This window comes from Anoplophora glabripennis, unplaced genomic scaffold, assembly GCF_000390285.2.
Source record: "Anoplophora glabripennis isolate ALB-LARVAE unplaced genomic scaffold, Agla_2.0 scaffold1574, whole genome shotgun sequence".
Taxonomy (NCBI): domain Eukaryota; kingdom Metazoa; phylum Arthropoda; class Insecta; order Coleoptera; family Cerambycidae; genus Anoplophora; species Anoplophora glabripennis.
This window is the reverse complement of record NW_019417648.1, coordinates 37,651-52,959: the sequence shown is the minus strand read 5'-3', so window position 1 is coordinate 52,959 and position 15,309 is coordinate 37,651. Positions and strand designations below refer to the sequence as shown.

General features: G+C 30.4%; 1 protein-coding gene across 1 annotated transcript in view; it reads left to right on the top strand.

Moving 5' to 3' along the window:
- The first annotated feature begins 1,325 nt into the window (after window positions 1–1,325).
- Window positions 1,326–15,309, top strand: part of LOC108915424 (short-chain specific acyl-CoA dehydrogenase, mitochondrial) — a 41,864-nt gene continuing 27,880 nt past the window's right edge. The window contains exons 1-4 of the mRNA XM_018721448.2: window positions 1,326–1,675; window positions 11,406–11,557; window positions 11,611–11,869; window positions 13,046–13,198. Of these exons, the coding sequence (XP_018576964.1) occupies window positions 1,639–1,675; window positions 11,406–11,557; window positions 11,611–11,869; window positions 13,046–13,198 (601 nt within the window). The 5' untranslated portion in view covers window positions 1,326–1,638. The remainder of the gene's footprint in view (window positions 1,676–11,405; window positions 11,558–11,610; window positions 11,870–13,045; window positions 13,199–15,309) is intronic.

The following is a 15,309-nucleotide window of genomic DNA, read 5'->3' as shown; positions in this document are numbered from 1 at the left end:
CCAAATGAAACAAAATCAACGATCGTTCCATAAGTAACAATAATCATAGACGTAGCAATAAAACAAGCTGTTGGGGTTAAATTTAAATATTTCGCTTTGACAAAATTTAAGTGCCAAAAAGCATTAGTAAATCAGATAAACCAAGGCGTAAAACATTTAATAGATTTTTTTATATGTTACAGATTTCCGAAAAATCTTCTAATTAGAAGACAGTGGTTTAGAAGCTTAGGAATTCCATATACAGAAACAATATCTATATATACCTATATATGCTCTGACCACTTTTGTAATAAAATGCAGGATAATATTCTTAGGATAAAGCATAAGTTAACAAAAAATATTTTATTTCATAATCAATAAATTTCTATTTGAGTAATATGGTTGTCTTTTTTCATTCATAACATTCATTCGATAGAGACAACCTAAAAAATAAACCAATTGACAGCTTTATTAGGGACAAACTTTAACTCCAGTAATATAGCCGTAACACGCAATGTAAAAATCTACATGTAATTCTATATAAAATATATATTTAAACCTGTTCTAATTTTTAGTTTTTTATATAAATTCACACATATGTGTTTGTGATAGGAAGGGTTAATGGACCGACTCTATAAAAATGAATTATAATTTTAAAATATGGTCAATCTTTTAGTTTCCTATATACAAATTTTATAAATTCTATGTAAGAGTTGATACCAAATTTTACACCGTGTCATAAGCTATTAAAATTAAAACTAGGATATACCTACCCAAATGGAATTTAAATACTTTGTTTTGTTAAAATCTCGTGAAAATCATATTAATTAACAGCTTAAGAGTATGATGAAATGTATCATTCCTTTTGTATATAAATGAGAGTAAAATTGTGTCAGTAGATCATCTCAACCGTATTCCAGGAAGAAGTAAATGTAGGGGACTGTGGAGTTCATAAGTAATAAAATAGGTTGAAGAAAAGTTAAATAATCTCATAGATACCTTAAGAAATAAAACACGCTTTCTTAACATACCTATTACACCATATTTTCCCTAGTTTATCTGCGGAAAATAAAATTTACAATTATAATTATTAAACTTGTTATTTTAGTTGCAATCAGCCCCTATAAAATGATACGCCACTGCCCATGAGGGAATGTAAACACAACTTCCTCACCCTTCCGATGAACTATTTTGGCTTCAAGCCACATAGGTATAAATTATGTATCTATGTCTTTTCTTGATCTGTGGTCATCACTATACTATATTAGATCTATGATCTATGCTGTTGTCATATGAGCCCCTGCTTAACCTGCTTAATTTTTATATTTATTTTAAAGATGATTTTTATTTTAATAATCCGAAAAAAAACCTAGTTCATGATACTATCATGTTAAAGAGATTAAACTGAATTTCATAGCAAGATGTATTAAATTATAATTTTTTATAATTATCAAATCTACTTGTGTTAATGTGATATAAACTAATTTGGTACTTAGTAATCTTAGTAAATAAAGATAAGATTTTTAGTCGTAATTAAAATAAAGAAAAGGTCAAACCCATTGTGAAACGATATTAAAATTGATATATACAAATACATGGTCATTTTTACTTGGAATTCAACAACTGGATTGTATTGTCTGGCTGTTATTTAATGTAGTAATGTTTCTCCAAAAATTGTCCAGATGTTTATTAAAAGGTTAGTAGGCAATTATTTCTTAGTTATTAAGGTTTACAATTAAATTACTTATACTTGTGCCTTGTTATGAAGTGCATTTTTATTTTTTAGAATAGAAGTTTTCTACTGCTTAGTACTTAGTGCTAATATTGTCTGCATTCTAAATTTACAAATTGCGTACAAAATATACTATATAAGTATATTCTTAAAAAGCAGTTTGTTTGGTTTGTTGTATTTCTATTTCTCATTTTAGTATCATAAGTGATATTGGAATTATTTTTATCATCATTTTATCTCTATTAAAAAATTCAGTGAAGAATGTTTAAATGCAAGAATGTAGTTCGAGTGTTTAATAAGTATTCTTAAGTGGATAAAAGACAATTAAAACAAATGCAATACAACATTTTATCCATAATCACATCACAATCATATTTGTGGAGTCAGAATTAAGTACTGGAATTTAATAAGAAAATATTCGCACGACTATATTTCTTACTAGTACTCAATGAAATGTGGTAGGTTTGGTTATGTCTACTGGTTGCTATAGTATGTTGTTTATTATCAATTATTTAATAAACAGTTCTAAACAGTGTATCTAAATCTGGTAAAAATGCAAGTAATTGTGTTCCGGTCGCTGTTTTTGAAGAAGCTCGAGAAACAATTTTCCATTTATTACCACACCAGTGAAATCCAGGGAACATTACGGAAAAGTGTTTGCCGAATTTAACGAGTGGAGGGAAAACAAAGAGTAATGACAATAAATGAAGAAGTCATGCTATCGTATTTTTTAAATTTGAAGAAAAATTATGCAATCTCTTTTACTTATGTTGTCAAAGTATTCAATGTTGAAGGCTACTATAAAGGTCTACAAAAATATAGATATTGGAAAATGTAACAAGCTTACTGCTTATTTGGAAAGTGAATCGAGAGGATACAAAACAAAAAAAGCTGCAGTATTGGAAAGAGCACAATTTTTGACTAGGGCTTCCGATAAAGAATATTTAATCATTAAGGTAATATGTCTCTGTCTAATATGTCCTTTTATATGTTGTTAGGAACTTTGAATTATTTTAGGTTGCACTAATAATGGGGGTTTCTGGTGCCTGTCGATGCTGCGAATTGACAAATTTGAAAATACCTGACAACAAGACGGGCATTTCAAGACAATTTAAAATTATAGAGGAAGGATTTTGCATGAATACTGTTATGCAGAAAATATATTTCTCTGCTTCGCCTAACACAAGACAGATTCTTTTTAAGATACATCAATCAAAAATGTACTTCTCAGCCTGTTGGAATCAACACATTGGCGAAGGTATCCTCAATAGTTGCTTCATTCCTGAATATCACAAATCCAGAAGCATATACTGGCCATTGAGCTCCTCTGTAGCAGAAGGTTATGTTGAGGAGTCTATATCTAACAAACTTGATATTGCAAGGAAAATCCAAGGAAAATATAGCTGTTCATTACAAGAAGAGACATCCGTAACTTGTGCAAATTTTTCACAAACTTCAGCAGATGTTATGCGTTCCGAAAATGATGACAACAATGCTACAAGGCAGTGGCGGCGCATGAACATTAATTGAATGTGTTCTGCGTAGGGTTGTTACATTTGTTGAATTGAATTCCGGGATATTAAGTGCCCGGAGAGTCAGTAAATGGAGCCGCAGGCAAAAAATTTTAAAATTTTCAAGGTCACACGTTTTCTTGGCATTTCTGAATTTCAAGGAGCAATCCATTTATACAAAAATACAGACTTTCACAAGAACGATTTTTGAAATTGATACCTTTTTGAAATAAGTATCTATTCATGAATTACCTACTGACGATATAAATAAATTGGAATAAACTAGATACATATATTTTATTAAATTATTGAATATTGTTTATAAACAAAAAAATAGTTTGTGAAGTTTACCAACGATTCAACGAATTTCAATTTTCCTCCGTGTTATGATTTTTTTCTTTATCTTTTTTTATATATATGTACATATATTACATTCCGGGAGATTATACGTGCAAATCCGAAATCCGGGACCCTACAGCTAATTTCCGGTACAATCACAGAAAATCCTGGTCATACCCATGTTGTTAGATGTTCTTTTAATATGTTGTCAAGATCTGCACTAAAATTTATGAGTCCACGAAACATAGCAGGGTTGTCTGAATTTTCTCTATCGTCGTGTATGCGAAGTGCTAATTCGAAAGCTTCGCAAAGTTTTTTGCAATCTATGATTTTAGATAATACATAACGATTTTTCGTTACCTGTTCATTGTGTTTCCGTATATTATCCCAATAGCCAGAATCTAACTGACTTCTTATGTTTATTTTACCTAATGACTTAAATCTTTCACACTGTATATTGTCCATGCTTTATACCCATCGAAAAGTAAGCACGGAAAATAAAAGTGTATTTTTGATATCACACCTGCACACCCACTCTGCTTTTGTGTATACATTATTGTTAAATTGTCTTTTATTATAACTTATACCGCGGCTTGTTCCACTAACTTCAATATTTAATTGTGGTGTTGGCCCACCTAATTCTTTTATTTTTAGTTTATCCTCATAAGGCAGAAAAGCAAATAAAGTTTTTTGTAAAAATGAAACGCTATTCATTTTAATAACTATAATATCTGTAGACGCCTAAACGAAAACATTCACACGTGCCGCTCGCAGAAATAAGCCATCACATACCACGAACGAAATATTACTGCATTTACTGCAGCTGTGGCTGTCGTTATAGCCACATAAACTCCATATATGCGTGTACTGGGTCACGTGCCTGATTAGCCAATAAAAACAAAGGACGCATCTAACTGTTCGCTGTGAACACATTTTGTATATGAGGTTGCATATATTAAGGGCCGTAGCTCGCGTCGTAATAAATAATAATATAAGCTCCCAGATTTATTTTAGCGCGAGTACATTTGAATTCTTTAAATATATTGTTGGTATTTAATATGATTAAATACATAAAATTTTATGTGTTTTGCTGCTTCGCAGCTCTTATAGTAAAACCGCCACTGCTACAAGGGCTGTTATTAACGGAAAGGAAGTTAAACGTGATAAAACATAAAGCGAAATGTCTAGTTCAATAAATGTAAATGTTAATATTAATAAGTAAATAAATTAAATTTGATTTATTATAGGTTTATTATTTTTTCATTATTCTATTAGTGAAATAAAGTTACTTTATTCCATTAGTGGATAAAGCATCACTTTAGATAGACAGTTCATATGTGTCGATAAAAGTCCGATTATAAGGTGGTTGTGGATAAAATACATTGTTTCCACTATTTAGCAATCTTGAGTCAAGGTTTTAGTGGGATAAAGATCAATAAGTAAAAGATTTTAAATTATTGCCAATGGTTCGGTGTTATTTTACACTATACTCAGGGCTCGACAACAAAAGACACTTCAAATTTCGAGCCCTTAGGATGATGTAAAATAACACCGAAATGTTGGCAATGATTTAAAATATAGTGTTCTTTTACTTATTGATCTTTATCCCACTAAAACCTTAACTTAAATACATTATGTCCTTATGATTACAATTTGGGCAAAAATGGAGATAGAACAATCCAATAATAAGTCGATGATGTTGCCTTTTTAACAAATGAGAATAGTTCGGTTTAATGAAAATTTCATTTTTCAGTTACGTAGGTAGGTATAGTAGAACCAATTTAAGATTGCCATTACGTCGCGCGTGTATCATAATATCAAAGACAGTCGTTGCGGACGTGTATTCATTATTAGACGCGCTAAAAAGAGATACAATGATGGTATAAATGTCTTCATAGTCTCAATCTATCACAAACAACCGTTCCAACATTTTATGTGTATTAGAGTGAAAGAAAATGGAGGATGTTTGTAGGGTATTAATTTTAGACTATAGTTTGACTAGCGCATTTAAAAATGGAACTGGCACTTAGATTAAAAATCTGACAGTTGTTTTGATCGCGTCTGAGTACTAACTGTTATATATATTTTCTGAGCGTTGAAATATCGTATTTTTGGCATATTTTCATATCCAGTAACACCAGTATTAAATTTTGCCAGAAATCCAGATTTGGGAATTGTCAAAATGACATTTCAATTATATGAAAACAGTGACTAATTTTACTAGGATTTTTTGTCTTAGTTCATACGAATATTGCTTGTGACGCAATGGAAAAGATACAGCGGTTTTAGTATACCTACATAGTTACATAGTTCAAGATCAGTTACATAGTTTTTTCTGTCCCATATTTACATTTCTGAAGCAACAGCAACCAATTTATTAACAATTACTTCGTTTATTATTTTTGTTGATTAAAAATTATTCACCAAAGACTGGATTGCTAAAAACTTTTATAATTTGACGAAAAGTTATTTATTGCATTTGATGTAAATGATTGCGATTTACTAGAAATGAAGTTTAATATGAATACATGAATATTAATGTGAGGCAAGTGTAAACTAGTTATTTATATCAGGAAGAAAAAAAGCTTGACTTTCTAGTCTGTGGTATGAATAATCAGTTGTTGACAAGACATTATTAAGTCTGGAATTTGTGCAGCAAAAATTGAATAAATATTTGTATTTCGAATCTCATCGAAAATATTCAATAAAGCATTACGAGCAAAAACTCCTATAAATTTTCACATTATGCACTCTCTTAAAACCGCTTTACAGTCTGCAATTCTTTCTGCAAGTTGCAAGTCGCTGCACGTAGGCATGTGCACTGAGCAGCAGCATATTGCAAAAGTTGTCTTATTTGAAAGACTTGCACTTTTGGAATATCCGTTTTGCTCAATTTTTATTGCAGCTTTTCTGCAATTCTGAGGAATAATTTAGTAATTTGTATGGTTACCACCTATATAGGGTGTCCCGGTCTTTGATACAAAAAAGAAGTACAAATAGATGAGGTCAAAATAATATCAGTTCTTCATATACATTTTTTTCATACAGGCCTTCGTTAATAAGTTACGGACCCTCAAAGGTGAAAATTCTAAATTATTAAATTCATCATATTGCAAATTTGGTGATTGATAACACATGCGTACAGCTTGTTTTTTATGTAGTAATTGAAACTTCATTATGCTTAGAACGACAGGGACGGACTATGCCCAATGGTTAACAACCCAGAATTTTTGCAAAAAATGACGATCGCAAACTGCTTTTATCAAAAATAAGTTCCCTGAAGAATTGCCAACGATAATACCCCCTTGGTTCAACTCCGCAAAATGAACAGTTTAGGAATTATTTGGGATTTTATGTCGCAGTGCATATCGAGCGGCGCCTCTACCATTTTTTGTTTTTAATTTTTAATTAGATATAATTACTATGTTAGAACCTATTTTTAAAATAAAAGTTTAGAAAGTCTTACTGTCTGCTAATGTAATTTTCACTAACAAAATTTGACAAATACACGTTACACATAACACAAAATAGAAAAACAAAACAATAATAATAATAATAATGTCTATTTCCAAACCAAAGAACATGTAACGATATGAAAAGAAACAACAAAATATATTGGAAATCCCAAGGGGAAGTTCACACTACTTGTGCTCTAACACTTGCTTTCATTTAGCATTTATGCATATATCAAACTGAGGAAACATACTACAAAAACAGGATGATACAACACAGCTTGAATAATGTCGTTGTTAAGTTAAAATAACTTAAAAAAAATAATTTAGAAGAAAGAAAACTATCAAAATATATTTTCAATATGGGCACTTTCCACTCCCACACACCTCCTAAGTCTAAATGTCGATATCCATTCAGATGTTCTCAAAAACGTACGGACCTATTAAATTATTACTCCAAAAATGCTTTTTCGTGTGCAAATAAATAACATTCGTCGTCTTCGGAAGTGTGCGGAGGTGGAAGGTGCCCATATTGAAAATGAATTTTGATAGTTTTCTTTCTTTAAAATAATTTTTTTAACTTCAACTTATTCTTATTCTGTTTCTATATTTTGTGTTATGAGTAAAGTGTGTATGTTAAATTTTGTTGGTAAAAATTACATTAGCAGACAGTAAGATTTTCTATGGCTTTATTTTAAAAATATGTAGGAATCTGAAGGCCGTATAACATTGCAACAAATTTTCAACAAAATTACTTATAAAATTTTGTTGGTAATTTTCGTTAGAAAAATGTGAATTTTAGTTAATTTATGTATGCCGTTATAAATAAAAATTATTAATATTCTCAATAAAATTATATTTGTGTGTGTGCGTATTAACTGGTTTTATGTGGCGCCACCTGTTCAGGGTGACTCTATGTTGTGAAATATTGAAGGGAAGGGACCTATAAAAATTGTCATTTATATATTCTTATAACCACCAAGTTGTGGAGATGGTAATTATTTCAATTTGCACACTGCGCAATTTCTCGCACAGATTCTCATTAAAAATGTTCTAAATTTTTATGGACAGAATTCTTTTCAAAATTATTAGATTTGTTTCATGTATGCAACTACAAAAATAGCGTAGAATATAATTATTCCAAAAATTTTGTAGAGAATTATTTACAGTGTCATACAGCCTTAAGATAGTAATCATGTTCAATTAAAAATTAAAAACAAAAAATGGTGGAGGCGCCGCTCGATGTGCACTGGGACATAAAGTTGTTCATTGGGGATGACTCGCCCCTAAAATTGTACTGAACTTTTTTTTCATTGACTGAATTGAAAAATAATAATATTAATTCACAGCAGAATTTGATTTTATGAAATTTTAAACAACTTTACGGTTTCCAGGAAAAACCGTATTAACTAACACAAGATTTTAACAGTGTTCATTAGAAAATAATCAAACGGTAAAGTGCTGCAGAGATATTAATTTTTTTCGAAATTTAGAGCCTCACTTTGGGGGCTAATAACGCCTCAGGAGTGCAACTTTATACAATATAGGTAAGTTTGGTTAAATTACAATATTTCGGACACTCCTACATGCTGTGTCAGTTCTTATGTTATGCGGGACACCCTGTATATATTATTTTCCAGTGTCTGAAGAAGTTTTTTACATAGATTTATGAAATGTGGATTGGTGGTTTAAGTGCAAAAATTGGTTTAAATTTAATCATGTTAACTAGTGGCAAAGATACATTGAGGTACTGTCATTGAATACCCTAGAATTTCTACACCACCGACTTTTTTGGACATTCAATTTTTAATTTAAAATTAGCTTAGCACAGTTGAATAAATCGATAATAATTCCAAAAATATATTCGTTTTTCAAAAAATATTTGTAGTAATTATCTATTCCAAATATAACACAGGCTGACATGTGAATCCTCCCCACACAACCCCAATTCCCCTAAAAAATTAAAAAGTCCAAACTTGCCATTCAACCCACCTATCTTTGAATAAAATTTCCCGCTAAACCCGAAAATCATCACAAGAAAACTTCTAACCTATGGATTTTTCCCCCACACACCCTCATTCCCCCCCCCAAAAAAAAAATTTAAAAAACCCAAACCAACTATCCAGATCAGACGTGGCAACCGTTATAACTTTTATAAAATCTGTCGATAAAACCAAAAGTAAAAAATATTTTTGAACTAAAAGTTCCCTTTGCTCGTACACTTAACCTCAACCAGATAGCATTTACAAATTAGGGTTGGGTTAGCATCCTAGCAAATTTTTGAGTGGAAGCTTATTGCTTTCCAAAATGTTTTAAGGTCTAAAGTAATTTTAACTTCATAATCTTTTCTTATTTTCTTCATGGTTTTATTACCCATAGAATTTGTGGGACATTAATTTAAAGTATCCTGTATAATTCGTATAATGAAAACTATCTGTAAGGTTTAACAGCAAAGTTTTTTAATAAACTCCAAGACCAATTTTTTTCAGTAAAACAAATAACAAAAAAACGGATAACATTTTTTTTAAACCATTCCCAAAGGCTGACCCTCAATGTTTGGAAGTGAAACACTGTTTGTTGAATTAAGTATTTAAGAATGATAAAAATCATTGAAAATATAGATTTCAAAATTGGTACAGTACAATTCTCTCCAAGTTAGGGTTACCAGATTTTTTCAAACAAACAAGATACCATAAAAATTTTTAAAAACACAAATAAGAAAATTTAAATAGCAAAATGAATATTTACTGATAATTTTTTAGTCTCGAAGTCTCGAATATCCACAGGACATTGAATATAGTTCCAATCTGTTATATATCTTTTCCTCAGATGCCTTATAAAGGGGATAAATATACTTGTTGGAGTTTGGATGTCTGCTACAATATTGGAGAAATAAACCAATCTTCTCCCTTGAAGGGAAACAATGTAAAAATTTTATCATTCCTTGAAGTTTATTTATTTAAAACTAAATTAACCTCTAAGTATTTGAAAATCACTATTGTTTTTATTATGAGCCTGTAGCAATTTGGTAAAATCACATATATTTTTTTCATCTAAACCCAAGTTGTTGCTATCTAAATAATATCTCAATATATTTGTGTTAATTTTTTGATATAGGTATGTTAAATTTTAGTAATAGTATGCACCCCTCCAATTTTCACATTTTTCAAATTCTGTTTGCATATCTTTACTGTTACTCCTGTTTTACATGCTCTATGTACCTGTCCTTTCCCCTAAACTTATTCAGCAGTGTGGTTAATATATCCATTTGATATACAGGACAAGGGGGTCTGTCTAATTGTTGACATTGCCTACGGTTTAGGGGAAGTTATTTCGTCAGTGATTAGGGGGCAGCATGGTCAAAGAGGTAATTTTTTGCTTAAACTGTTATAAGACCACAAAAGTAATAAGTGTAATAAATAATAACTATAAATAGATAATTTCTTAGATCGCAAAGTCCCGTGGATCATGGAGGCCTATAAAGTCAAAATTTGGCAAGTGTCGGCTCTCACTTTACCTTATCTGATACATTTTAAAACCAGTGATATATTGTAGATTTAATATCTACTTTCCACAATTCTGTTGGAATATTCCCCACCCCTACAGCCTTATCATTTTCCATATGTTTTATGGCTTATACTCCGCGGTCGAAATTATAGAGAGTGATTAAAACATAATATAAAAACACTATTACCATAATGCGTATAAAATATAAAATGATTTTTATACGGTTCCATATTATTTATCTTTGTGCCGCTCTCTACGCACATCGATAGAATCTATAATCGTCTAGAGACCGAGTTACACTGAACGTCGATCTATATTCTATCTCTGTCTTTTGCACTTGGTAGGGAATAGGGAAATGCTTTTTTAGTGGGTGTAAACGGACTTGATTTAACCCGTCCTGAGAAACGTCATAGCATAAGCATAGACGAGGGGTCTAATTCCATGGCTATAATAAATTTATAAATTAAAAACAATTGGGACGTTTTAAAATGCTGTAATAATTAAAATGGATCAAAGTGCCTGTTATAGTAAATCGTAAAAAAATATTAGATGTTATGTTTTATTATCTTTTTTCATTATTTTCTATATCTTGTTGCCTTTTACGCAGACACGCCAATGGATTTTCGTTCCCGGCACGCTTCATCCCCCTTACTAGTCCAAAAGCTAGCGATGAGTCACTCTCTATAATTTCGACCGCGGAGTATAGCTATTTTTTTAGATTAATAGAAAATGACTTACAAAGTTATGGAGGTGCCATAGAAAAATAAAACAAAAATATGTCTATCTTTCCAAGTATGTTAGAATCATTTCTTACCCTGTACTATATATAATAATTGTACTTGTTTTATATTAAATTACTTAAATTAATATTATTTTTTATTTCAGGTTTATCAAATAATATCTCAAGGCCTTTCAGTTTACACAAACTTTCTGAAGAACATTTAATGCTACAGAAAACATGCAGAGATTTTGCAGAAGCAGAATTGAAACCAATTGCAGCCCAGTTAGACAGAGAGCACAAGTTTCCAGCAGATCAGGTTTGACATTTTTAAATTTTTTATATTTGTATATAAATTTTTTTCAATTTGAGATTCAAAAAATGGGTGAATTGGGTCTTCTTGCTATTAATGTGTCTGAAAAATATGGAGGTTCAGAACAAGATTCCTTGGCGTTAGCAGTTGCTGTAGAAGAAATAGCTAGAGCATGTGGTGGTACTGGAACTATTATGTCTGTACATAATTGTTTATATGTTAATTTACTTGACAGATGTGGTACAGAGGAACAAAAGGAAACATTTCTAAAGCCTTTTACCAGCGGAACATTAGGTTGTTTCGCCCTTAGTGAACCAGGTGATTTAATTTGTTTCGATTAAGTTAATATCCCAAAAATATTTTGTAGCAGACATATTTGTCATTACGTTTAAAATTTCAACTTCATATGAAAAATCGTAATATTTAATTTTATTAATTTTTTAAGACAAATTCACTGTCAAAACTGAAATTAGGCGTTTTGAAACCGATATTCATTTTATTGACATATATCATGGTTGTTATACCTTAATTTTTAACAAAAAAGCTTAAATACAACTTTTATCAATATGAAACATAATTCAGTGAAGATACATAGGTATATATTTTTATACAATGTCACCAATAAAGTACTCATACTTTTATTAGATGATTTTCGAAAAAGCTGATTGCAATCTTTTTGCTTAAAGAATAATGTGTAATGGTGTGGTGAAAAGCAATCATGTCTATCACAAATTACATTTTTTTTCAACATATAGAATCAGTTAATTTTTGTTTTTTGCCATCGCGTAAATGAATGAAATTTTATGCAACTTTTTAAAACTGGATTATTACCCATCTTTGATAGTAACCAAGAGTTTCTTCTGGAAAATATTCAAGCATGTTGTTTCAAATTGCACAAACATAATCTACAATAAGCACAATTTTCAACTTAGCATGGTTACAAACTTACCCTTAAATTGCTTCCATTAAGTATAATAAAATGGTTTTGTACTGTTCATGTTAATACCTGCTGAATTATATATTGCACCATTACCACAATGTACAGTTCTGTTTTCAATCAAATTTTAAAAATTTCATTTACAACTTTGAATTTAATTAAAAACTTTGAATTTTCAAGTGAGGTTAAATATGATAGGGGGGTGGGGCTGGGGAGAAAGAAAGTCACAAGCAAACAACTCAGAAGGCATTGCAACTATAAAAAGTTTTGAAACCACTGGTCTAGAAAATCCCTGAACACTCGACCTTCCTTCACTATAACTACAGTGTAAAATTAAATCCATTTGCAAACTGTTTATTTTATCCATGTGCAACAGCTTTATCTTTTTAAAAGATTAACAAATTGACGTTTGAATAAACAGTTGTGCTTTATCAAAATTTTTGTCAACATGGAGATAAAAAAGCTTATATTCATATTTGACTATCTCAAAACTTGTTTTATTGAAAAATTTTAAGAAATAATCAATATATCTAAGGACTATCCTAAATATATTTTAGACGCTGGAAGTGACGTGGGAGCTATGTCAACTATAGCAAGGCTAGATGGAAACTCTTATATATTAAATGGTACAAAGTCATGGGTTACAAGTGGAGCAGAAGGCAAAGCAGCCATTGTATTCGCTACCGTAGATAAAACACTGAAACACAAAGGTAAAGTTTTATTTTCTAGTCATATATATCGACGCTTTAGTACGAAAACATGCTATCTCGGATTTCGGTTAGAAAACATGGTATCTCAAATTTCAGTTGGAAAACATACTATCTCAAATTAAGCTTGGAAAACATGCTAACTCAGATCTTTAGGTAAAAACATGCTATCTCAGTGTGACTAGAAATTTAAGTTGGCACATTGGATGATTGAAACTGTGCATTTATAATAAACATAATATATTTTTTAAAAAAGTAAGGAATGTATATGTTCAGATACACTGTTTATTTTATTTTTTTTTTATTCAACATTTTTCAAATAATTTTGTTAAGTTACTGTTATAATAAATACTTTGCTTGTACAACATGTACCTGAAAAGAGAGATGTTGGTGGCCAGTACCCAGTTTGGTTTAATGGTGAAATCATTAGGAAATTAAGGTTAAAAAATAAACTGTGGCGAAGTTATAAATTATCTTCTAACATTGATGATTATAATAAATTCAAAAAATTAAGATCTGAAGTCAAATCTTTAATTCATTTATCCTATAGGGACTATTTNTGTTATTACTAAAAATTATTCGATTTTTTTCATACAAGTTTGCTTTGATATCAAAATTAATAGCGTACTCTTATCTGATTTATAGTCGCTATTCTTGATACATTTTATTTCTCTTTTTCACAAAATCTGGGATGCACAATTTATTCTGAAAATAATTTTGTATGCCTGAGACTGCAATAAAAAGAATTATATAGTGGACCAGGCTAGGCCCCAAACTCCGGGTCCGAGTCGTACTTACTGCACCCTCAATAAAAACAAGGTAAACGCGCCTTGCATAGACTGGAAATGAAATGCAGGTATGCGACACTTTTATTACCGGTACTTTATGATCTGCTGATGATGAAACATGTGTGCATGGTGAACCGCGGAAATGTGCACATGCAATTCAAATGCGCCCGTTGGATCGATATATGTATACATATCATTCAACTTTATACATTATATTTATATTCTGGTTATTATGTTAACTCTATTAACAAAAATAAGAGTAGTGACTATAAATCAGGTAAGAGTGCAATATTCATTTTTATATCAAGGCAAACTTGTATGAAAAAAATCGAATAATTTTTGTAATAACAAACATTTTTATATATTAAGGTATACACTATTTTTTTATAATTTGTTATTTCAAAAAACGTCGAGTAATGTACGTGTTGTGCCAACTTAAATTTCTAGTCACATTGAGATAGCATGTTTTTACCTAAAGATCTGAGTTAGCATGTTTTCCAAGCTTAATTTGAGACAGCATGTTTTCCAACTGAAATTTGAGATAGCATGTTTTCCAACCCAAATCTGAGATAGCATGTTTTCGTACTAAAGCTTCGATATGAAAGTAAGGATTTTTTAATGTACAGATTAGTAGGTAGTTTTTTGCCAGTAGGCACAAAGGAATGGTACGTGTTAGTAGGTATTGAGTAGCAATAACATTTAAGATATAATATACACTTTGTATATTATATATCTCACCCACACTCAAATAATAACTTCTTGTGGACTATAAAATAGATCCTTTATATGAAAAAAACATAAACAAAATAATGTCCTTTCTCTAGGACAGGATGGAATTGTTATAAATAAAACTCCTTTTATTCCATATTTTTCTTTAATTAAAAATTTTAGTATTTGTTTTAATAGGTGAAAAAACAAATATGCATTGGTTCCATGGCAGTCTTGACTTAATCCATCATGGAGAGTACTAATATACTAATATATATTAAAATATATTTACTTTCTTGGGAATTGGAAATTTTTTTTTTTTCATGATATCCACGTACCACATTGCCGACTGAAAGTATTATCCTGACACATTTACAATATCGAAATATGTAGGTCTTTTTCAAATTCAAAATGAAAAGAGATAATATTGTGAAAATATGTCCATTGTATGACAATTGATGCGTGTTTGAAAATTTTAATGTAAAATGGTTGTTGTTTAGGTTTTCATTTAAAAATTATAACAATTTTAACAATAAAAAGCCTTTTGAAAAAGTTCCTGATCAGGAACAAAACCTCAAGAAAGAAATCGCTGTTGGTTCTTTTATCCTTTTTTTAACC